The 25,641-nt window shown below is 29.7% G+C and overlaps 1 protein-coding gene across 2 annotated transcripts in view; it reads left to right on the top strand.

Moving 5' to 3' along the window:
• LOC107448572 (zinc transporter ZIP3) overlaps positions 1–15,308 on the top strand; it is a 198,475-nt gene extending 183,167 nt beyond the window's left edge. For both annotated transcript variants that reach the window (XM_016063828.3, XM_016063829.4), the window contains one exon: positions 14,897–15,308. In XM_016063828.3, coding sequence (XP_015919314.1) covers positions 14,897–15,133 — 237 coding nt within the window. In that variant the 3' untranslated portion in view covers positions 15,134–15,308. The remainder of the gene's footprint in view (positions 1–14,896) is intronic.
• The last annotated feature ends 10,333 nt before the right edge of the window (positions 15,309–25,641 follow it).

Here is a 25,641-nt window from a genome sequence, read left to right on the forward strand (position 1 = left end):
TCTATCAGCATCAATCAATTTTAATTAATATAAAGAAAAAAAATTTATCTTCTCTCAATTTGATTCTGCTAATAAAATGGGTTGACAATTCTGAAGAAAGTTAAATAGATAAGATTGCAAAAATGCAAATAAGTAAAAATTTAATTTTAGAAGCCAAGTAAAACTGTTTTATTCGCATTTTATTTAAAATTTTCGGATACTTTACTTCTTAAAAGAAGAGGAAAAACAATTTTCAGAGCTGAAGTTTTCCTGGAAAAAAATATGGTAAAAGATTCTATCCGATTTTCTTCAAATATCTTTGTAGACCACATCTAGTCTCCCAAAGGCCACTGGGGAAAAATGAAGAAACTCAATAAATAGATTGCTTGCTAATAAAAGGTTTAGGTTAATAGATCTTTCTTATAATTCAACATCTCGTTTATCTTATAACTAAAAAGTATCCTTTATTTTCGCAGACATTCGGCTTTTTACGTATTTTAATGCACTTTTAAAAATTAATTTATTGCGTAAAATTGTTCACGGGAATAGTTCGCTAGCATTTTATAATATTTTGCTTACCTTTTTGAATAATTTTAATTTTTTATGAAATATATGCTAGTAGAAAAAATATTTTAAAGTTTGTTTCTAAACGTTTGTAATTCTATCAGGATAATGTATAACAAAAGATTATGATTTACTGCACAGGGTGTTTTGTAAAGAATAAAACCCAGAAAATCTTTTCTGAAAAATTATTTATATAAAGTTACCTTGAGGGATTTTAGACCTCTGACAGATCATTCAACATTTATAACATAAAGGAAGCGCTTAGAAGTGAGGAAACTACCGTCGTGCTAAGCTATTATCCTTTTTTTAAAACCATGCACTGGGCTTTATTCAGAAATGTTATTTATTTTATAATATAAATTTCGTGATTCATTCATGGTATTCATTTCATTGTATTATTTTTGTTAAATTTTTGATTAACAGTTGATGAAATTTTTTTAAATAAGTCACATTGTTTACTAGAGAAAATAATAAACAAAAACTGTAGATGTTGAAAAATTTAGTACAAATAAAACTATTTAATATATTATAGTCTGACTATCTGTACTTCTATTATGAATGAAGTATTTCATTAATTTTCGCAAAAGTTTAATGAATGTTGTAATAGTTTTCATAATTAAATGTATCATCTTCTTTAAATATATAATTATATGTATTTTTTTGTAGAACTGTTATTTTCTACGTAATTGAAATGAAATTAAGTAATAATGTTCTGATTCAATGCTTAGAACTGCAAGATTTTAATATATATATATATATATATATATATATATATATATATATATATATATATATATATATATATATATATATATATATATATATATATATATATATATATATATATATATATATATATGTGTGTGTGTGTGTGTGTGTGTGTGTGTGTGTGTGTGTGTGTGTGTGTGTGTGTGTGTGTGTATATATATTATAACTTTATCATTTTTAATTGTTGAAATTATAAATAACTATTTTAAAATAACTGTTTCTGCGACTTGGAACTTTTATTAAAATTTAAAAGTACATTTGACTAACGATGCGTTTCAAACGCTAAAATTAGGCAACTGTAACAATTAGTAAAAACTAATTTAGTGGTATTATTTATCTGAATAATTTAATATTATTTGTATTTTTTGTGGGGTCTAAAGAAAAACACTTAAAGTATGTGGGAAATCGTAATTTTTTTTTTCGCTTCCAAGGCAAAAAAATCCTATATTGGTTATTTTATTATTATTCATGCCACAAATATGAAGACACTGGCCACAGCTATCCTAAGTGTACGTTACCTATTCTGGATTTATGTACAAATACGTATATATTTTGAAACTGGATGAAAAATTGGTTAATAATTAAAAACAAATTAACGATATCAAATAATATTATAAAATAGTTAATTGCAAATATAATTAATTACAAAGAATTTCTTTTTCTGCGTAGATTCAATACTTATTTTGTGCTTAAAAATTTAAGATAACTTTATCTATAATGTATCTTTTTTTAAAATATACACCCTTTACATTAAATATAAAAAAAATGTTTTAAACTGAGTGAATTCAAAAGGTAAATTTAGAAATTAAATCATCTTTCCTTCCGTTAGCTTAGTAAAATGTTCAAATCTATTTGACTTATAATGCTTCAACGTTAATTTATGTACTAAAGAATAACTTTAAACCAATAATAATGAAGCAGTTTTTCTTTGCACAAAATTTAGTAAGATTTTTAAATGTTTTTCAGTAATCAAATCTCAATAGTCAAAATATGGCGTAAAATCATATCCGAATAAACGAAATCGAAACAACTTCTCCCTACAATGACAACCTATTTAACGTGCAAAGCGCAGTAAATAAACACTTGTACTTGCAAGCACAAAGCAATATAAAAAGAAAAATCTGTTTGTTGACTGTGATATGGTGTTTTACGCTTTAACTAACCCGCTTCCAAAACCATGAATTCAAAAAGTTATTACACAGATATTACACATTTTATTTGGAACACATAATTTACCAAAGTTGCTTAAATTAATCATTAGCTGCTTCAACTCTTCAAATATAAAAATATAACTATATTTTTAGCTCGTTTGCGCTATTTTTATTTTTAGCTCGAATATATTTTAGCTCGCTTTACCCTCTAAACTACGTTTAAATATGATTTGTCTTTGAACGGTACCTTGTTGTGTGAACTCAGCTGCCTTTGACAGCATTTCTCTGAGTATTTGGTACTCTCACACAAGCATATTAATAAATTCCTTAATTTCAAAAATACTGCCTCTAAAATTTAAGATGCAAACTATTTTGTCTTATCTGAAAATAAATAACTTAGAAACAAAAACATCGGGGGAAATATGCACGAAACAGTTTTTATTTAATGTCACCTAAACATTTACTTAAATTCAAACACAAACAGGATTTATAACAAAAAAAGTATATTTTGCAGATAAGTTGTCTCTCAGAGAAAGTAGTATATCAGAATTTTATGTGAAAAATTGTAGTGGAAACATTACAAAAATGAACTAACAGAATGTGGCTTTTTTTAAAAAAAAAAAAACTAAAACACATTCGTGGCATCCACTTCCCATGCTGCCAATAAAGTTATCACACATCGAAAGGGGGAACGAAGGTTAAGCGTTCAATGATTCATCCAATTCATATTACGAGGAAAAATCAAAGCAGAAAATTGGATGCCTAGATAGTCCTGATCCTTCTCTGTACGATTCAGGTCTAAGGATCTGGTTAACCAACCTATCAGGCGAATATCTCCACACTCCAGAGTATTCTCGACACGATAATGTCTCTCAAGCCGCGTGCTGTCTACTATCAAAATGAATTCTAAACCAGCTAAATCCCTAATAATAGGAGCTCTTAGATAGCACTCCAAGCAACTTCAAGGGATTTACTTCCATTCACCATGATGCCTTCTCAGTCCATCAACTTTTTGCTTCCATAATAGCCAATCCAGACGTTGGAGGACCGGTTACGTGTCTCTGGTTGAAAATTTTAAATAAAATAAGCCAAGGTTTTCCCCTGGAGGGTTGGCAGGTCAAAAAATCAGAATTATCATTTAATGATTTCATATAATTGTATCTCGGTTCTTTGATTTAATTTGAATGGAAGGCAGCACGCTTCCACGCAAATTTCATTACGTCGAAGATTTTTTAGAATGTGAAGATATTTACTGGTTGAAATTGCTAGCTAGATATCCAGACCTGAATTTCATAGAGAATATTTGGGAGTATCTTGGCAAATGGGTTTCTTCTTAGAGTTCACATTTACAGACGTTTCATGACTTGGAACAAGGGTTACTCGATGTCTAAGCTTCGTGTCCAAGAAATTAATCAAATATGTGGAAAGTTGATGCTACAAATATGCTGAAGTTAGAAGTGGTCACATTCCTTGCTAGTTCATTCACATTTCCTTGGACAACATTAATAATGTCTCATCGATAATTTTGATTTTGAACTTGAAAAGTTTTTGAAAACCCCATTAACTTGATTTGCTAACTTTTCCGATGGCAAGTAGATGTCGTTAAAATTTAAAATAAACCAGATGCAAGCTTTTTGGAAAGTTTTCAACAATTGCGTCGGAATTTTTTTCCTCCTGAGTTTGAAAAACAATTGACAAGCTCGCATCACTTTACAGCTGTGGTCGCCAAACTTATGAAGCATCGAAACTATCGTGCCGATTTTAAACCCTACTGTAAGCTACCAACCAGAAGAACCAACGACATTGTCTATAAATTTACATTAAGACGGATTGGCGATCACTGACTTAAGGGATTACTCAGCATAGGTGTGGATAAAAGTAATTTTCGCCAATCTAAAGGAATTTTCTTATGACTCGGGCACATTTTTATAAAAATTATTTTTTGTATATTCTATTTATACTTGTTGTCCAGTTATAGACTACATAAAAATAAAAAATCTAAAGTATAAGATTAGTCGTCCAAATATTTTTTCTACAATGCATAGTTTTATTCTATCTTTGTTTTATATGTAGTTCATTGTCAGCAGCTTGCGATGACTTATATTTTGCCATTTAAACATGTACAAGGCATTTATTCTCACAAATATATTTCAATAGTGGCACAAAAAATCGAAATATGTTAAATATCTGAAAGCAAGGGTGAGTTCATATTTGAAAGTTGAAGAACTTTCACAGATCATGTCAACTGTAGATTTCTCTGTGACCGAATGGTTTTTGTTACTCTGAATATTCGCGGAAACAGTTATTTCCTTTCTAAGAAAATCTCTTCCGGTCTTTTTATCTTATATTTCTTTCGCGTTAGTAGTTTGATTTTTTTATCCAGTATTTCAACCGTTTGAATCGTTTTCTAAAAGTGCCGAAAGTAAGCGTAGTAACACCTGAGGTGTATATTTAAGTGTTGAATCTCGGACAAAGGGGGAGTTGTCTTAAGAACTTACGACGGTGATATCTAACTCGGTTTACTGTTAAATAAAAAAGAGCTAGTAGTTACTTTCGTAGAGATATTTTAAATTAATGCTACTTTCTTATGGAAATTCGGGATGCATTTTTAAAACTTTTTAAAAAATTCATGTATTTTTTTTTTTAAATTCTTGCGCTTTTATGTCATTTAATTGGCATGTAAAATTCATTCACAATCTGTTTTTTGTGATATCTGACTTGGTTTGCTGTTAAATTAAACAGGGCTTGAAGTCATTTTTGTAGAATTATTAATGCAACTTTTTTATGGGAGCTCGAGATACATTTTTGAAGCGTTTTAAAAAAATCCATGCATCTTTTTTTTTAATTTTCTTGTGTTGTTTTTACTATATAATAATCGTGAAAAATTTGCTCACAAATCTTCTGTGGCACGTTTAAAAAATGAATGTTTTTAATTTTTGATGCAGAAAATAGTATGCTTTCATATTTACAATTTTTAAGTTCATTTGAAAAAAATTATCCTCACTTAAATTTGTTTTTAGCATCTTTGGCTAAAATAATTTCTTAAAATATATTAAAATTTCTGAATTTATATTTTTTATTTTTATTATTGTTCTAAGAATTTATACACCAAGATTGAAAACAAAAATTTCAATTTCTTGTTCACTTGTTTCAAATTTTATGACTAATCATTTTCAGTTTCTGAGATATGTCACTTTATTACAATAATGAAATGTAAAAAAAAATGTTAAAAAGAAGATAAAAAAGAAACATAACATTCAAATATTAATGAAAATTCAATAGAAGGAAACATTTTGCATTCTAATTCAAGTAAAAGCATAACTTTTTCCCTATTTTTAAAACCCTTAATCCCTGAAAAAAGACTTATGCGTCCTAGGTCCTTTTAAGCATTTATGATTTTCGTTTTTTTTTAATAAATAAATTTAAGTTGAACAGCAAAATAGCTATAAGTTGAAATAGTTTGAACAATTTTAAGTCAATAAATAATTTTTTTTCTCTTTTTAGTTTCCTTCACTGGAATTTGTATTTGAAATAAATATAATTTAATAAAACTGAAAAAACTATATCAAACAATTTTATAGAGAAAGAAGCAAATTTCATTTCAACAAAAGTGTTCAACAACCTTTTGAGACTCATCATCATCATCCAATATATTGGACAACATCTGGTAAAAATGCATCACTTAAGAAATAGTATTTACAGAGTTATTTTCTATTTTTTTTCCTTCACTGACAAGGCGATTGTCTATACAAAAATATAATTGTATTTACCCTAGTTGGTCGGAGTATTTAATTTCAATGAAAATTTATAAGGTCAAATATTCGATTGAAGTAAATATTTGGGCAGTTTTACGACATAATGAATACATTGTTAATTGAGTCCACATTGAGTAAAAGACGCATTTTCTGCCATTTTTCATAGCTCGGGTCTAAGGTTAAAATAATACTATTTTTTACATTTCTATATAACAAATATGTTTGAAAATAGTAATTCTTACAACAATCTTTCTAAATCAAATTAAAATGAAATTAGTTATAAGCTAAAACTATATTAGAAATTTAAAGTCAAAAGCTTTTATGGGAGCTTTATGAACCTAAATTTATATCTAAAACAAATATAATTAAATGAAGCAAAAAAGAACTCCACACTGAGAACAAAAGCATTGTCAAAACTATCAGAATATGGTAAAAATTACCATGATTTTGAATTTATGGAAACCCTTACAAAGCTCGGTAATTTTTACCGAAGAGCTTTAGTAATGATTTTTGTAAAATTAACTATAAAATATGGTTTTATAATATTTTATTTAATTTGGTAAATAGTAATTTTAGAATGATAACTTAGAGAACCATTTATTTGGCTAAACATGCATCTCAACTTAGTATTTTTTACTAAAAGTGTGATAATAAGAACTATACTTTTGAAATCCAAAATTTCCGGTAAACCGTTTCCATATGAATGGTAAAATTACCAAATTAATCATTTGAATATCGTATGTTTTAGATTTTAATTCCAGAATAATGTTTTTTATTGCCAGAAATGTCATTAATTTATTAAATGACCATACTGTACCGTTATTTATCCAAAATTGTTTATGCGTGTGCATTACAAGCTTTGAAGGCAACTTTTTATTGGAATAATAAACTTTTTGAACCTTATTTCGAATAATGATATAGTTATCCTAATTCGAAACTTAAAGATTAAGATTTGATAATATAAACCAAACGGAAATAATATAGTTATCCTAACAATCAATGTTTAAAAGAAAGAAATGTTTAAAAATAAAAAAAGATATACAAATATTTGTAGAATGGAAGCATATAAACGAAAATATATTTCTTCCAATCAGTTTCGTAAACAATATGGAATGACATTCTAAAAATGTTTGACAAAATCTTTCAATTTCAAAATAAAGATTTTTTTTATTGCACAACATACTTCTCAGTATTGGCCTTTAGCTGAAATATATTTGTCATTCTTATCTTATTTATTTTATAACTGTTCTGTTTATTTTATATTGTAACTAATTCTCGAAAAAGTTTTGATAACAAGAGTAATATATTAATGCAGCATTTCTGAAGAACTTTTTAAAACACCAAATTTTCTGCAGGTATAGTATTTTTATAATCCTCTAAATATCAAATAACTAATGACCATTCTAGTTTAAAAATACTGAACAAAATAAAATTCACTTTATTATCTTTTTTAGAGTAAAATTTGTATTGGAAAAGTGAAATGTAAAATGGAATTGAATTAATTAATCTGTAATTCTTCTTGTAGGGGCGTTATCTGACAAATTTAAAGTTGTCAAATAATGGATTTCAAAGACTTAATGAGGGTTACAATTGTTTAGTATTTCTATGCTTTCTCTTGTTTTTAACTTAGAAAGAATTTCCTCTCTTTAGTATTGAAAACTTTTCGATTAAGTAATTAGCTTCATTTTTTTTTCGATTTGCGAAAATTAGTTGAAGAGGAATCCATCCTTAATTCTCACTAAACATTAAAGATTTATAGGAAAATCCATAATACATGTAAGTGCATGTAAAGAAGTGATGATTTTAATGAAGCTCGAGAATGGATTGTTGAAAATTATCTAATTTCTAAAGTTATTTTTCCTAGTTTGAATTTAAAATCTTATTCTTTCAAAGTTTTTATCAAAAGCAAAAAAGATAATATTGTTCTTTAGTTCAACGTGAATACTGTTTTAGCTTCTAAAATAAACTAAAACAATTGTGAATATTTAATAATAAACAGAATGAACTTCTTTATTTTACCATAAAATATTCTTTTTACTTTTTAAAAACTCTAACTTAAAAAATGCATAGAGGTTAGTTAAAAAAAATAATAATGAATAATTTCTTTAAATAAATACCTGTATTCTAGAGAATGCTAAAAAGGAGGCTTATCTAATTATCCAAATAAACTATGTTCTTATGCTTAATTGCTTAAGTTAACAGCTTAAAATAGAATAATTCTCTCGTTTTTTTTTTCATGCACATGAACAACCAGCATGCATAATAATTTTTTTAAATGAATCTCATTTTTAAATCTGTGTTTATCTTTGAAAAGAAATGCAGGCTTTAAAAGAGCTTGTATAAAACTAACTCTAAATTAGAGGTTTAATGCTCATAAAAGGAGAATTTTGAAATTTTTGAAAAAACATCCAATTTGATGTGCACTGCAGAAAATTCTAGTACAAATTATGATAAAAAAGTACTGGCGCTCTAAGTGTAGCATCCGTAAAATCTATTTTTACCATAAAATTTTGTACTGAAATTTTTACAGTAATGTTTCATTGCAGTGGTTCAGGGATTTTACAATAGATATTACTGTAAAAATTGCAGTATAGCAGATTTTTGTTCCGTAAAACTTTACAGTGAAGATTAACTTTGCGGTAAAAATTACTGGCACCCTGAGTGCCGGAACTTTTTATCGTAATTTGATCCGGAATTTTTTACAGTGTAGGTGATGTCATTATCTTTTACGTTGGCTAATTATAAAATCTGGCTCTTTGCAGAGAAGTCAATTTATATTGCGCCTACAAAGCTCAGTGCAATAAGCTTAAAATATGAGGTCGGCAGTTTTCAAAAAGTAGGATTTTCCAATTATCCTACAGCATATATAACTAGAAAACGAGTCGTTTGAATGGTTTGTTGTCGAGTTATTTATTACTAGTCCCCGATTTTTACAATATGATTTCATTTTAAAGGAATTTAAATGTTCATAGTTACACCGCTTTAAGTCTGTTTCTATCAAAGTGCTACATCATGCCCAACGTGAGTTCAGATTATTATTTATAGACGAAAAATTTTCGCAAAAATACAGCAGAAAGAATTTTTTTCAACCCAAGAAACTATTATACCCTCTTAATTTGCACATCATATACGTTTCATCTTCACTAAAAGGAGCAACACTGTGAAGAAAATTTCGGATCAAATGACTGTATAATGTATCGGCACTTTGGGTGCATCATCCGTAAAATCCATTTTTACCCTAAAATACTATACCATAATTTTTATTACAATATTTACTTCCTTTGAGTAATTTAGTGATTTTACGGTAATTATTACTGTAAAAATTACGATTTATCAGATTTTTGAGTGAGAACAAATATTCCTATTTTAGCAATTTTGAATGACTTTTTTTTTTATTGATATCCTATAGGTTTACAAATCGTTTCATTTTTGACAACACGACTTTATTATGTTAACTAAGTAAAACAAATTCTAAAATTCAATTTTTTGAATTTCCTCATACTTCTTACAATGATTTAAGGACATTTTTCTTATTTAATCTCGTTCTTTTTTTTATTCCATTTTTAAGTCCATGAAATGTTCTACTAATGATCCTTTTGTTATAGAACCCATGAATCTCTTAATTTCTCATTACACTTTTAATCACTTTAGCTCCAAAAATAATGAAATAAATCTTGTTATTTTTCAATTTATAATAATAAAAAAAAACAAAGTGCTTAGTATTCCCTTTCTACGCTTAATTTTTATAGCTTTTTATTCAATTCTGAGCGTTTTGGCTTTACTGCATTGCTGCATTAAAATCTCTCACAATAGTCATAAATGCATTTATCACGTGCGCCTAACGTCACAAATCAAAGTTATGAAAAGAATTATCATCATATCTCCTCAATCAAATGTGTGTGGGCGAAAGTACTCTTTCATTTGCAGCTGTTGGAAAACAATATGAAAATGAAAGGCATGGAAAAGGCGGGTCATAAAGGGTCCAAATGTAATATTCTATTCTTTTCAAAACAAAATCATGGCAGGCTTGAAAAATATTCATGTTATACAAATATTTTTTTATAATGTAACAAATATATTAGTTAAAAAATTTTTAATACATTCAGATGAAATCATTTTCATTTTTTTAAGTACGAGTTATTTTATTTCTTTACAAATAATTGTTTTCTCGCTATAGACTTGCTTAAGAGGAACATGAACTTTAAAACAGATTGTTTTCTTTTCTAATGTGATTCATTAAAATTGTATCAATCATAGGGAAGTAATTAATCATTTGTAATAGAAAAAGTTTATTGAATTTCCAGTCATTTTCTTAAAATACCAACTATTTTATTTCTATATTATTAATTGTTTTCTAGTTATCGATTTGATTAATGAACATGACATGAAATCTAAAATAGAATTGTTTTTGTTTTTTTTAATGTGATGCATTAAAATTGTCTCAATCAAGGGGAAGTAACCAATCATTTGAAATCAAAAAATGTTATTCATTTTCTATTCCATTTTTTTTAAAATGCAAGTTATTTTATTTTTATGCAAATAATTGTGAACTGGTTATCGACTTGCTTAAGAGGAACATGAAATCTAAAGCAGAATATTTTATTTTTTTATGTGATAAATTAAATTTGTGTCAATCATAGGGAAGTAACTAATGATTTTTAATAAAAAAAAAAGTCTACTAAATTTCAAATCAATGATTATTTGTCCACCATTAGTTATATGTAAGTATAGTCAAGAGTAATTATTCTTAAAATCGTTTTATTTCCTTTCACAAACTTTTATTAGAATTTTAACTTTTAATTTTATGAACTAAATTTTAAAAGAAGAAATATGTAATTCATATATTTGAAGCATATTGACAAGCAAACGTTTCTCATCTTACAAAAATGAGAGATAGATACAATAACTAATTACAAATGAGATATATAGTAAATAAAATTTCGCACACAAAATTATCCGGCTAGTATTAATAGCTTCTTTCAGCTTTTGACTGTTTATGCACAAAACTTTAAAAAAAAATGCAGAAAGCTTATAAAAGGGTCATATAGAAACTACTTTGTATTAAAACACAAATAATTATTCATAATCATCAAATTATAAACATCTTATTTTTTATTGTAATCTAGTTGAAATAACAATACAGTTGGCCGAGACTTTTGAGCTCCACTGTATGTTAACTTCAAAATTCTGATTAGTAATGCTGGTGTTTGGTTTGCCAAATTTTTTGCTGTAGGTATAATGTAAACAGCAGCCACTCTTTTAGAATCTTTACTTTTATACAGAGATTCCTTTTCTTTAATACGCGCTTGATGGTTCCTTTTTTTCACAGTAGCTTCGAAACAGCATGTTGTATTTGGACTATCGTATTCATCACAGAAAAACAAAATATGGTCAAAACTATCGGAATATTGTAAAATTTACCATGTTTCTGGCACAATGGAAACACTAAAAAGCTGGGCAATTTTTATCAAAGCGCTTTGGGGATGATTTTTGTAAAATAAACAGCAAAACATCGTGTTTTAATATGCGTTAAAATTTGGTAAATACGGTAAAATTTGTCAATTTTTTCATGATACCTTAGAACATGGCATAAAGACCCATTTATTCACTTCAATTTGTATTTTTACTAATTGTGTGGTAATGAAAACTATAATTTTGAAAACCAATATTTCCAGTGGTTACCATATATGAATGAAAGAAATGACAAAATATTTTAAATACCGTATACTTTTGTTTTTATCACCAGAATTACGTTTGTTTGATTTTAACCAGAAATGTAATTACCGTACAGTTCGATATTTTAACAGAATCTTTTTCGCCGCGATTAAAAGATTCCTTCATAATGTCTTAAGTTCAGCCCACATCCTCAACTTCTCAAATTCATTTCTTATTTTTTACCATCTTCTTTCCTTCATTTCTCACCATTTTGTTTCGATTATTTTTATTTGAATCTATTCATCAGTTATCTGTTTCCTCGATCTCTTCATATCTTGTAATTTTGGTTTTAGTCTAAAAAAACTCATTCAAGATATGTAGAGGAAAACGACTAAACCTTCCACAGGTAGACTAATCGCAATTGACTTATATGCTATGATCCACCAGCCAATGAGGATACTTGACCTCTGTGATTGGTGAGAGCCGGGAGTTAGTCAGAAATCAACCAACAATTGTCGTTATGGACAACTAGTCATCTTTTCATTTTTTGACGTAGCGAAGTAAACTGTTAACCAAGCTTACATCCGAAACATAAATATTTGCCTATCAACTTTGTCCAAAATGTACACCAATACCAGTTCTGAAACGTGCATCTTGAATCTCTTTCTTCAAGCATTCTTGAACTTCTTTCTTGAAGCATTTTTGATGAACCTTTTGAGCCTTTTTTCTGGTTTCGAATAACAACAAAACATTAAGTAAAAATTTACGGGGAAAATAAAACAGTTTAGATGTTCGGCCCCATTCCAGACGTCTATTAGAAGCTGGGTCATCTAAGCCAAAAGCAAGCACTCTTTCCCCTCAGTTGCTATACATTTATTTTGTGCATTGATAAATGTTATTTAAAAATCCGACTTCAGTTAAAGATTTATCTCAGCCTACATTTTAGTCGAATTATCACATTTTCTGTTACTAAAATGTTTCTTTTAGATTTTATATTCTGTCATGTTATCAAAATTTTAAAGTATTCTAAATCCTATACTTCGATTTTTTTTCCGAATATTTATTGTATGCAAATTTATAGAATTCGGATAAATAAAATGTTTAAAGATCTTGTGTTCATTGTCAGTATCAAAACTTTTAAAATTCTTGAATCATTCAAATATCCATTGTTAGTAAACTAGGCATTTTTCTCTACATAGAAACTTGTGAATAATTTATTATTTACTCGCTTGTGTAGATTTCTTTACTTTTTGTTAGCATTATATTGAAAATTTAGAAACCGATATTTTGAAAAATAAGATGTTTGGAAGGATTTGATACTTCAGTTGTTTGTTTGCTCTTGCTCCAGTTATATTTTTTTACGAAACTAAAATTGATACAGAATGGATAAATCTTACACAAACAAACATAATCAATTGAGAGTTTTTTAAGAATCAACAATTTCGAAAACCTTTTCTTTTACATTGTGACGCTTAGGGAGCAATTTTAAAAAGTCTTACAACCTCAATTTCTCTAAGATTGCTAGTTGATATCGTTGAACTATTGCAATAAAAAAATCAACTGACCATTGTCCAAATTCCATTATTTTTTCTTTATTTTTGATTAGGTATAGTTTTTAAATCAATCTTCAGTCTTTGAAAAACCACCTGCTTGTTATGAATATATTTGCTCTTTCGCTTAAATTGTTACTAATTTCGTGAATTCATTGAAAAGGATAAACAACTTTGTCCAAATAAAATAATGCGACAGCACTTCCACTTTAAAACAGAAGCGTGCAAAAGGCGCCGGTCAGGCCATACTTATAGCTTCGTTCAGCTTTTAGCTGTTTATGCATATAAGTTCAGCTTTTAGCTGTTTATGCATAACTTTGAAAAGATACATAAATCTTTTAAACGATCAATATAAAGACTAATTCTGTATTAAAATCAAATAATTTTAATTTTTTTTTCTTGTGTAATCAAATTAAAATAACATTATACTTGTCGGAGTTTTTTGCGATCCACTATAGGTAACATTTTTTTCTTAATTTATTTATTTAGTTTGCATATTTCAAAAAACTTACTGACAAAAATATGTAGTAGAAGTTTTGACGCAATTTTAGTAAAGTTTCCATTTTATTGTTCTTGACTATCTACCAATTGTTCTTAGTTGTTAGTGTCAATGTCTTCTCCAGTTATGTGTTGAAAATGATTTAGTCAAATTTTATTAGATTTTCATTATTTAAACTGTTTGATATGATTTTAAATAAACTGTAACCATAAATCAAAAAATTTCATTTTTTGAGAAACATTTGCCCTTTTTCCTTGGTTTTTAGATCAACAAATTTATAGTATAAAAATGTCAATTTATCAATTGTCTATTTCACTTAGAACCAAAGTTACAGTATTTCAGTCATTTCAGTCGTTTAGTGATGTTTTATAAAAAAGCGCAGTTGAACGTTATTTATTAAGAATACCTGCTACATACCAACAAACAATAAAAAATATCAACAACAAAAATTCAACAAAAAAAGGGAAAAGTTTCATATTAATGAGCTGCAAAATTTTCATCTAAAAATTTTGCCCTAAAAAAGAAAGTTCGTTGCGGTCAAAAAACTTCCCATTGCATAAACCTTTTTTAAGTTACATTGACCTGTCAGAAAAAAAAAAGGCAAAATTATTCAAGAAAATATATTGTAGTTAAGTATAAATCACTAGTTACTTCAGTTTTTAATTATTTTAGTAGTAAAAACTATTAGTAAAAGTGAATTTTAGTCTCTTCCTCTTTTATCCAGTCATTCTCTACCGCGAATATCAACTCAACTTCAACCGCACTTCTGAAAAAGGAGATCCACTGTGAAATTTAACAATTAATAAATAAAAACAATTTACATCTTAAAATAAAGAGGGTTTTTTTTTCCTTTTTATGTTTTAATAACTTTGCTTATTTTTAAATGTCTATTATTTCAAAAAATATTTATGTCACTAATATATTCAAATTAAATATTTAAATAAAAATTTTAATAGTGATATTTTTTAATTTCAGATTCTTGGACTGTTGATTGGCCATTATCAATCCGTAACTGCTGTTGCAGTAAGTGCAGTTCTACAAGGACTTGCTGCTGGAACTTTCATTCATGTAACATTTTTAGAAGTAATCCCTGCAGAATTTAATGAATCAGGTCCTCGCTTGTTGAAAGTCTTTTTTCTGGGTTTAGGTTTTATGATTTTGTTATTTTGTAGTGTTCTGATGAAAGGTGCCGGTCAAAAACATCAGTCATAATATTTATATATTCTTGTGTGATTTTTTTTCTTTTAAATTAAACATGATTTTCTTCTATGTCTTATATCGGTGGGAACATGTGTTATGACACACAGTATTTACATTAATATTTATAAGTCTAATGTTACAAGCTTACTTGAAAAATAATTTATTAATAAAAGTTTTAATAAATGTTGTTTTTGCATTTTTTTTCATATAAATTTACATTAGCACCCGTTTCTATCATTCATATTAATCTCATTAAAGCTAAACCAAGCAATCATGCTTTTTTATACATTAAATTTTATTTTTTTATTTACATTTAGTATTTCAGATATTTTATACTAAAAAGCTCAAGTTGTTTAATTTATAGATTGAATTTCAGTTTACTAGTTCAAATAGAAAAGAATAGCATTCCCTGTTGAATGCTATAAGTTGTGCAATAGGCATAATGTTTAAATATTCACGTCCATTTCGTGATAAAGTTTTGGTGGTCTTTGTTAATCCGTAAAGCAATTAAAATGAATTTAATAATTAAGAAAACAAAACTAAAATGGGAACATAATCAATATAGTAAAAGATTAAAAGAATATTATTCCAAAGATTTTAAACGGAAAGATACACTTCATAGTATAAAAATTTCATGTGTTTAAGAAAAATATAATAGTAGAAAAATTGTCATGATGCACCCTCTCAAAAATAGAAGCCCATTCTCAAGACTCACCAGACGTCGATCACGTCGGACGAGTCTGGCTGGTCATAAAATACGGAAGCATTCACAGTATACGCGATATCGCACTAGACGCACGTGCGAATATGTATTAATTACATGTAAGATGAGCATGCACAAATCGCATTGACATACTGTCGCATATGCAAATCGCATTCAATGAGAATGCTCCATAAGATGTGAATCACGCACTATTTTGGGTGAATCACCCACATTTTTAAAGTGTGAAGATAAAAGTGATATGTATAGTAATTTCTGCAACAGATGGCGCTGCAATCTTTCCTTCAGAAAAACTGCCATGTTATTACATCCGGTCTACTCTCTCACCATTCGTGTCCCGCAGTGGACTGATCGTTAAGACACGGTTCCCAGCAGATCACCGAAGTCAAGCATCACTGGCTACGGTTAGTGTGCGGGTGGGTGACCAATTGGATCAGTCTGCGTAGGGACCGAGGGTGTGCGGTATTGGTCCTCGTTAAACTGTGCTACCGTAAAGTGCTCGACTTCGCGCGCGAGTCGTCGGGCTACCGAAGCGGGGGTGCCATCCCCTCAGCAGAGGATCAAAATTGTGATGGCATGTCTTCGGATCATCCTCCAGGATGTTTCCCAGATCGTCGCCAATAGCCCATTGTGCAGCTCTAGTGCGACGTAAATTAACAACAACAACATCTCACCATTCGTCGTGCGTTCACTTGTTGATTTGTTGCTCACTGCTTGATCTGATATTTCAATCATTCCAGTGACGATTGCTCCTTATTTATATGTCCTAATTTCATGTATATCATGATAAAAAGTACTGTAATGACAAGAATATTAATTTAATTTTAAAAAAATATATTGTACTAAATATTAAAAAACAACAACACGTGAGCTATGAAACAAGTATTACCTAGCAATGAAAGAACTTGCTTCCAATTTTGATAACTTGCACAAAATTGCTACTCAAAAGAAAACATTATGTGGCTGAAATAATACGTGCAAGATAAAAATTACCTAGCTATGCTATAACTGCAATAGCACAACAATCAAAAAAATTAAAAATGTAACCAAATCAAAGTTGCCAAATAAGAGATTTCTTGGAAAATTAGGCAACCGTGACACTTCCTTAAAAAATCGAAATCCAAATAATTTTAAACGATATTTCTTTATTATTTACCAAGATCAAATGATAGAATAGATATCTGATGAATCATGAAAAATTTAAGTTTATACTCTTGTTTACTTTTATATTTCGATAAAAACAAAATCGAGTATCGAAACTATCGTCTCGTCAGAACGTAAGATAGGCAAAAATATAAGCTAATGGTGACTTTCTAGTAGGAAATTTTCTAGATGTATTTCATAGCATTTCTTTACACTTACTTCGTGATTGCAATCACCATCCATGAGCAGCAGGTCTCAATGAGGTTGTTTGTACAATGAGTCAATAAAAAAATATCACCCTGATTGGTAGTAAAAGTGAGCGCAGTGCTGACCATATTGCCACAATCATGCCGTTGGTCATGAAATTGTGGAGCCTTAACCTCCATGACCTCTCCTGGCCCACAACGGGCTGTTGCCGAAATGCTTTACTTAGTAGTAGAAGCTCTTTGTTTACATCACACTAAAGCTGCACATTAGGCTATTGGCGGCATTGGTGACATTGGCGAGAAACATCCCGGAATGATCCTATGGTATGCCATCACAATTTTGATTCACTGTAGAGGGGATGGCACTCCCACTTTGGGTAGCCCGACGATCTAAAAGCGAAGTCGAGCACTTAACTGTAAAGCAATTTAATGAGGACTGATATCGCGCACACTCGGTCTTTTCTAAGGCTGATCATAGTGATCCCCCACCTGCTCTCTAACAGCAACCAGTGATACTATTAGAGAGTATTAACTATTATCCCATTTAATGGTGATGCTATTAACTATTATCCTATTTAAAGACTTTTTCATTCATCTACTGTGTACCACGACTTACGAAGTGCCCACTGTGGAACGCATCCTAAGTAACTTTGTTCTAATAATAGAAATTTAACTATCTAAAGGCTAATCTTAATGGTTCAAAGGGTTGACTTCAAATATGCTAATTAATTAAAGCCAATTATAAATTAAAATACGAAAAGAAACGCAAAAAAAAAAATAGTTCCCTTGAATAAACATACCTTTTTGACAAATTTGCATTTCTTAATATCAAAATATAGAAGAAAGTCACAATCTGAAAAATATGGTTTTAATAGTTTAGAAAGAAAAGCGGTTGTTAGTTAACTTCCTTTAATGTTAATTTCACTTTTTGTGTTCACATTTTAAGCGAAACTTTTAATCTAACCGAAAAATTTTTGCACAGAATCGTAACTCTTCTTTTTATAAACAGAATATTTTTTTTAATAATAATTTATTGCTTTTTTTAGTAATAAACGAAAATTTTTTGAATCGTGAAGTATGCTAACTTTTAAGTCAGTACTATATAATTAACAATATCATTTTAACTATGTACTTTTAAATATAAAATTTTAACAAAATCAATCCAATAATTCCTCAGAAATGAAAATTTAGAGAATCAAATTTTTTGAAATTTTATTATTCAGAAAACATTTAACCAATCTCATTAAAGTATTTTATTATACTTTACTTCACATCTTATAACAGTCGTTGAACTGCCGACCCAATTTTTTGGTTTACGACTACTAATGTTCAAATCCGTAGCCTTGTAATTTTGATCCCAATCCAGGAGACGTGGAAACTCCTGTATCAAGTAGTGGGAGAAATTTGCCTTCGTGAGGAACATGATCCGTCTACCACCGAGGATATTACACGTCAGCACTGTGGTTGATGCAAACCGGATGCGGATTCGTATCGACCAACCATCACTGGGATTCGAACCCGGTTCTCTTCATTGGAAAGCGAATGCTCTATCCCCTGAGTCATCGCGGCTCTCCTTAAAATATTGTAATTCAAAATAACACAGTTTGAAATTATATAAAATGACATCCAAGGTGATCGATATAGTTGCCTCATAAACGTCCATTTCGCAGCAGTACAACTTCCAAGAAAGATCTATTGAAAATCGCATAGCCGTCTGGTAGTCGACCACCTAAGTCTAACCGTAGATGGTTTGTTGACGAAATGACGCTTGCGTGTTTTGGAATAGTCTATGATCGAGCATATTTATCGTCACAAACGTAATTATAATATTTCAACCTAAAAATAAGTTTTATTCTGCAGGTATTTTGAATAAAGGTATCTACTAAGCCTTTTTTAGTTTTTAGTTCGCGAATGGACAGCCCTGTTAGCATTTCGAAGCTGAATGCCAATATCTAATACTACGGTCAACCAAGTAGAAATTTTTCCTGCCCATAAAGCACGGACTTTATTGTTTGTTTGTTTGTTTTGTTCATTTACGTAACACTGGAGCTGCGCAATGGGCTATTGGCGACGGTCTGGGAAACATCCCTGAGGATGATCCGAAGACATGCCATCACAATTTTGATCCACTGCAGAGGGCAGTCCGAACTTTAAAAGAAGGGGAAACATTTACTTAGACTTACTTAGAAGATAAGAGAGAAATAACAAGTATTTAAAACAAGCTACGGGGAAGAATCCCAAAATTTGCAGCTAAACTTAAAAAAATAAACAAGTGTTGTGATAAAGTAGCATTTTCAGAATAAAGCAGTTTTATTTTCTTTTATTTTTGTTCAAAATTTTGCGTCATTAATTAGTGCAGACGATATTTTAAGTTACGAAATCAGACACAAAAACCCACTTTCTCTGAATAAACATAGATTTTTTTCAGCGTATTTGGATTTCTGACATCCAAAATATATTTTCTACATCATTTCAAAGTATGTAATTTGATTGGCAAAATACAAAATTTCAACGAAATCGGTCGTTCCTGAGGAATCGAATTTTAAAAGAGTTGCGCATTTAAAATTCGATTTCTCAGGGACTACTCAACCGATTATGCTCAAATTTCGTATTTTGACGTGTAAAATTGCATACTTTGAAATGATTTTAAGAAATTTTATATCTGACTATTCAGCATTTCTGCGACTATTATTAAATAAAATAATAAATAGTTACTAAAATTAAATTTTTGCATAGAATTATGTTTGGACAAACGAATTTTATAATTGCGTGCAGAAATCTTTAACTTCGCTTAAAAATAATACGCAAAAAGTAAAATTAACATTAAGGGGTCCAAACTTTGGTTCGTTCTCCTGACCAAACTATGGGGGCCGTATTTCCCTGACTTTCCGTTTTCCCCCTATATTTTGGGGGTCAGAAATCCAAATCCGTTGGGAAAAAAAGGTTTGTTTATTCAGAGAAAGTAGAATTTTGTGTCTGATTTCGCAAATTAAATTATCGTCAGCCACTAATTCATTAGCATATTTGAGGTCACCCCCTCGAACCATTGAGATTGAGTCTTAAACCGTGAAGATCCTATCATTAGAATCAAAAGTTATTCAGGGTAACCCTCTTTTTTTGCGTACTATACATACGCTGAGCTTAGCATGTTTAGAACCAAAAAAGTTTTTTTCCAAATTTTTGCAAATATTTCTGGACATCTAAGGGCGATCGAAATGTTCTGCAGGTGACGTAGAACAGAACTCTCTACCTATGGCAACACTTCGCATGCTTTCACCATTAGCGTGTGGAGAGTCATAGAAGAAGGAAGTACGTTAGTTTCTGTCTTGATTTTATAATAGATCAAAAGCTCTTAAGTTGGGAAACTATATGGAACTGAGAACTACATTAAACATAGTTCTAAAAGTGGAAATTTAATCAAATACGAAAAAAATGGATGGTTGACTGAATGTAAACAATAAAAAGCTTCCTAAAACCAAGCGAAATTTAGCAAACTTTCGATGCATTCCTCCGCCTAAATTTTTTCTTGCGAGGCGATGAGTGAACAGGCTTAATATTCTAGGAAGTTTCATTATCGTAATTAGTGATTAAAGTTGCGCTTAATTTTACCCTTCATAAGAGTTTCCTGTGATTTACAAATTCTAACTGTTTGCGAGTCAAAAACAAATTTTAAAAAAATAATATCAAAATATAAATAAAATGCAAGATGTGAGTGTTATTCTTTATTTGGCTATATTTGTGTAAAATATCACCTCTTGATATTCTTTGGATTGCATCATAGCATGCTTGCAAAGTCTTCCGAATTCATTTGTTGTTCGTTTCGGTGAAATTTAAATTGAAAGAATGCGTAATATCGTAAACACTGTTAGTAGAATAATATTGCATGTCGCGCTTTTTCATGTTTAGACATAAAAAACAATCAGAAGTAGTAACCCTGACATCTTACGACGAATTTTAAGCCCTAGTCAACCATCCATAAGGAAACACGGTCAAGGATCCATAAAGAAAGAAGAAAACATTGTAGTACATACCTATACAACTGAAAAGAGGAGAAGAGGGAAGGACAAAAAATGGAACCGGTCTTCTCCCCAGATGGCGTAATCGAGCAATGCGATCGCAAATTGATGTTTTCAAACATATAGGGGAGAGTCGGGTAGCCCCGCCCAGCGGGTACCCCCGCCCACTGTCAATTTCATATGTATAGAATATTTTTTCAAGTCAATGGGCCATCGGACGTTAATTGTTACATTAAAAAAAGATTGTTTTCAAAGTTTCAAGTATTTATGCAGCTGGTAACATGGTAAACGATAGTTTTGAAGATATGTTGAATACAGTAGTCATGAAATTAAGAAAAATTGGTTGAATGTTTCGATTAAACTTCATTTTAATACTAAAAAAATAATTTTTTCTATACATACAGCATTAAAGTATGTAGTCTTAAGTTTAATTTGCACAAAGAAAGAAGTTTGTATGTAAAAAATTGTTCGAGTAATTACAAATTTACAAAAAAATTGGATTTCGGGTAGCCCCGCTCACATGCAGGGCTAAAGAGAATACAAGGGCTAGTTCACTCCGCTCTTAGAGCTGAAGCTACGATTTCCCTCCTCACGACGTCACTGTGTCCACAGATCTCGGAGATCGCAAGCAAAGATATGATAACTTTGCATCTTTCTCTTTGTAAAAATAAGTTAGACTTTTTCTGGTTATTAGCCTTCAAACTTTACGTAATTAACACATTATTTCCGTTCATAAAAATAGTTCAAAAAAAACTTTCTTGGTTATTATATTAAAAAAATACCATTTTAAACTTATAAAAATGTTTTGCTAGTTGGTGAAAATGACACGATAAATACTTTATTTTAAAAAGTTCAGTTTTAACTTTAACTATTAAGAAAAATGAAGGCATATATCGACACTTTTTTATCTACATATTCTTTTATAAAGATAAGTTAAATTTAGATTCCCTGATTTTAAAATATGTCGTTAATAGCGATTTGTTCATACTTAATCATTAGGAAACATCAACCTTAAACGCTAATTACTGAAACAAAATAATAATTTAGGTTCATAATGACATTAGAAATTTTACAATTGTTTATAGACATTTAAATTTACGATGATATAATTTATAGATATTTAAATTGAAGAGAATATAATTTTTAAAAAAAATCATAAATATTTAGAATAACTACATTAAAAAATATGTTATGAAATTAGGAGAATTTCAACTATATATTTTATTTATACTTTTTACTTACATTTTAATTTTCTTTGACTTTATCTATTTTTTAATTCTTTTCACTTGCCTTTCTTTATGAAGTAACGAGGCGGTTTCTATTTAGATAATGAATTTTTATAAAAGTTCTTTACGACAGAATAAACGTATTGCTGTTTTATATTAACTGTGTCATTTCGGAATCCATTCTTTACATAGTTGTTCATTTACTTTAGGGAACACGTGAAAAATTATACTTTTTCCTTTTGTTTTTATATCAGAATTTTTGCAAGTTGCAATCGCGCAAACTGGCATTTCGATAATAGTTTTAAATTCTTGTAAATTCACTGCAAAAACTGAGGAAAGTCATTATAGAAAATAACAAATGTCTTAGAATATCTCGCAAAAAGAAATGATCCAATATTAGTTAGAGCTAGTAAGGCCAAACGCTCCGTTCTTGAGGTAAAAGTGCGAGCTTTGCGCCAAAGTGACGTCACTAGAGTGACGTCGGAGGATCGGCGCGGCGCGAGATACTTCAAAGGAGTGAACCAGCCCTTCTATTCTCTTTAGCCCTGGCTCACATGAATGTCGGGTATCACCGCCCAATTTTATTTCGTCGATAAATGTACGGTTGCAAAGATTATTATTTTATTGCCTCAAATTTGAATGTTATATGCATTTTTAATGACAAATATATGTTTTAATATTATATAAACATACATTTATATACTTAAAAATGAAAAATTAAATATTTTTAAAATGTAATTGATATATCCAAATTAAATTTAATATCAAGAAATCATAAATATTGTGATAAGCTATTTGCTTACTTATTTATTTTCGTTTATTTGTGAACGAATCAATCTACAAAAGCATTTGAATGCAATCAAAATACAACGTGAATTTGTAATTTTATAAGAAGTATTTTATATTAAGTTTATAAGAAGAGATCAACCAAATAAGTTTATATTGAAAAACAACTATTGTTATTAGTTATTGTTACTTAAATTAAATTATTTTCGTTAAATATTTAACATAAATATATATTAATACTATAATATATTAATATACATTAATAATGATAAAAAGTATGACATTTGTTGTTATTAAATGATAGAATTCACTAAAAGTATATAAATATGTAATAAATAAAATTATTTTGTGACAAAAATGATAAATGAGGTTTATCTATTGTCAATACATTGGTCATTCTCATTTACACCTGAATAAATAGCCAAAAAACACAATTTTTGTAACTGGGCGGGGCTACCCGACACATTTTGAGAAGAGCTGAAAAACATGTTTTTTTAAATTTCCATTTTTTTAAGTTTAACTATTCTTTTTTTGGTTTATTCTTTTTGCATTATTTAATTGGATGATAAAACAATAGAAACATACAAAAATGCTGATTATTACTCAGTATTATACAGAAATATAAGCAATACTCCTTAAGTGAGTGGGGCTACCCGACTCTCCCCTATACATTCATTTTTTACATAAAATCTGTTTAAAAAAAACTTAAACTTAAGAAAATACAAAGTGTCTACGCTTAGGTTAACAATAATCAAAAAATTAATCTTTAATGAAGTGATTCTACACTAGACGTGTAGACCTACAGCGACCGCGGAACCGGGGAGGGCCTCACATTTTATAAATGAGGAAACACAGCCCGTTCTAACATTCCAATTTTTTACTCGATATTTGCATAATTAAATTTACAATTAAAAAAACACATATAATTTTTTTGTATCTGAATTCTAAAAAAATTTCTCTATTTCAAACGAGCTTTAACATTTCCTTGGTGAAAACTGCTATCAAATCATTCCTTACTCAATCTCACCCCCCGCAGAAGGAATACACGATCTTATTGATTTCTTTATTAATTTTTATTTCGATTTGAAGACAATTCGATTATTGAAGTTAATATTGCAAGTTCGAATTCTCGATTACCATAATGTGAGCTTCAGATAATTCGGATACGTTTAATAATAATAATAATCTGTACATAGGGTGAGGAGGAGGAGAGAGCCCCACCCCCTCTCTTGACATATTTCTGCTGTCACTGTAGGCCTAACATTTTTTTACGTCAGAGATCGACTTCTGAGTTTTAGAAGTTATTTCCCCAAAAAAATCTGGTTTATTCTTCCAACAATCACTTGATTACACTAGAAGGCTAGTACACTCTTCATTTTGGGACGCATCTGAATTTACTCTTAATCGACCATAAAGCCAAACCGTAAATATTTTGCTTTATCCAAGCTTTATCTTTGATCTCAATCTGAACAAAACCCGACTTTGAAGGGTGCGAAAAGGTTTCAACTTACGCAAAACAGAGATCGTTACGTGTAGTACCAGTTAAACATCTTTCCTTTCTTCGAAGATCTCCTCAATATGAGGCCACTATAAGGTAAATATTTAATTCAAAAATGAAACAGTTAATTGGCTACGCTCCATTCTCGTTGTGTATTGGGAATTTGATTTGGAAAATGTGTAAGAATCTATGTACAGCATGCATTAATGGCTTTCAGATTGACCGAGTTTTTTGCGGATCTATAAATTTCTTCAATCAGGTTATCATTCGCATCTTCTTTGTAAACGCTTGATTCTCTCAGTAGTGATTTCTTTCAAAGTTCTTGTGCGATAGCCCTAGACGCACTCGTGAATGTTTAAAAGTCATTCCTCTGCTATGTTGCTGAGGCACTTCCAATCGTTATTGAGGGAATGTGAAAACGTAATTGGCGATCGCAACACTCGAATACGCCATCTGGGGAGAGACCGGTTTCATGCCTTTAGCCCTTCTCCCTTCCCTCTCCTCCTCTTTTCAGTTGTATAGGAATGTACTACGATATTTTTCCTTTTCTTAATATTTTTCCTTTTTATTCAATAAAAATATTTTTTAAAATTCCCGTGATACTTTTCCTTAGAACTATGTTTAATGCAGTTTTCTGTTCCATATAGTTTTCCAACTCAAAAGATTTTAATCTATATGAAAATCAAGAGAGAGACTAACGTACTTCCTTCCTCTATGACTTTCCACACGCTAATGGGGAAAGCATGTGAAGTGTTGCCATAGGTAGAGAGTTCTGCTCGACGCCACCAGCAACCTATACTTCTGTATTATTGTTTCCAGTGTATTTTAAAGCCAATTGGCTCTCAACGTGATCATTGTGTTTTGAGATTCTTGCAAACGCGGTATTTGATTTGAAGTGTTTTGGTATGCTGCAACGCCTTGATC

The sequence above is a fragment of the Parasteatoda tepidariorum genome, chromosome 11, assembly GCF_982258835.1.
Source record: "Parasteatoda tepidariorum strain Cologne lab strain chromosome 11, Ptep-v5.0, whole genome shotgun sequence".
NCBI classification, from domain to species: Eukaryota; Metazoa; Arthropoda; class Arachnida; order Araneae; family Theridiidae; genus Parasteatoda; species Parasteatoda tepidariorum.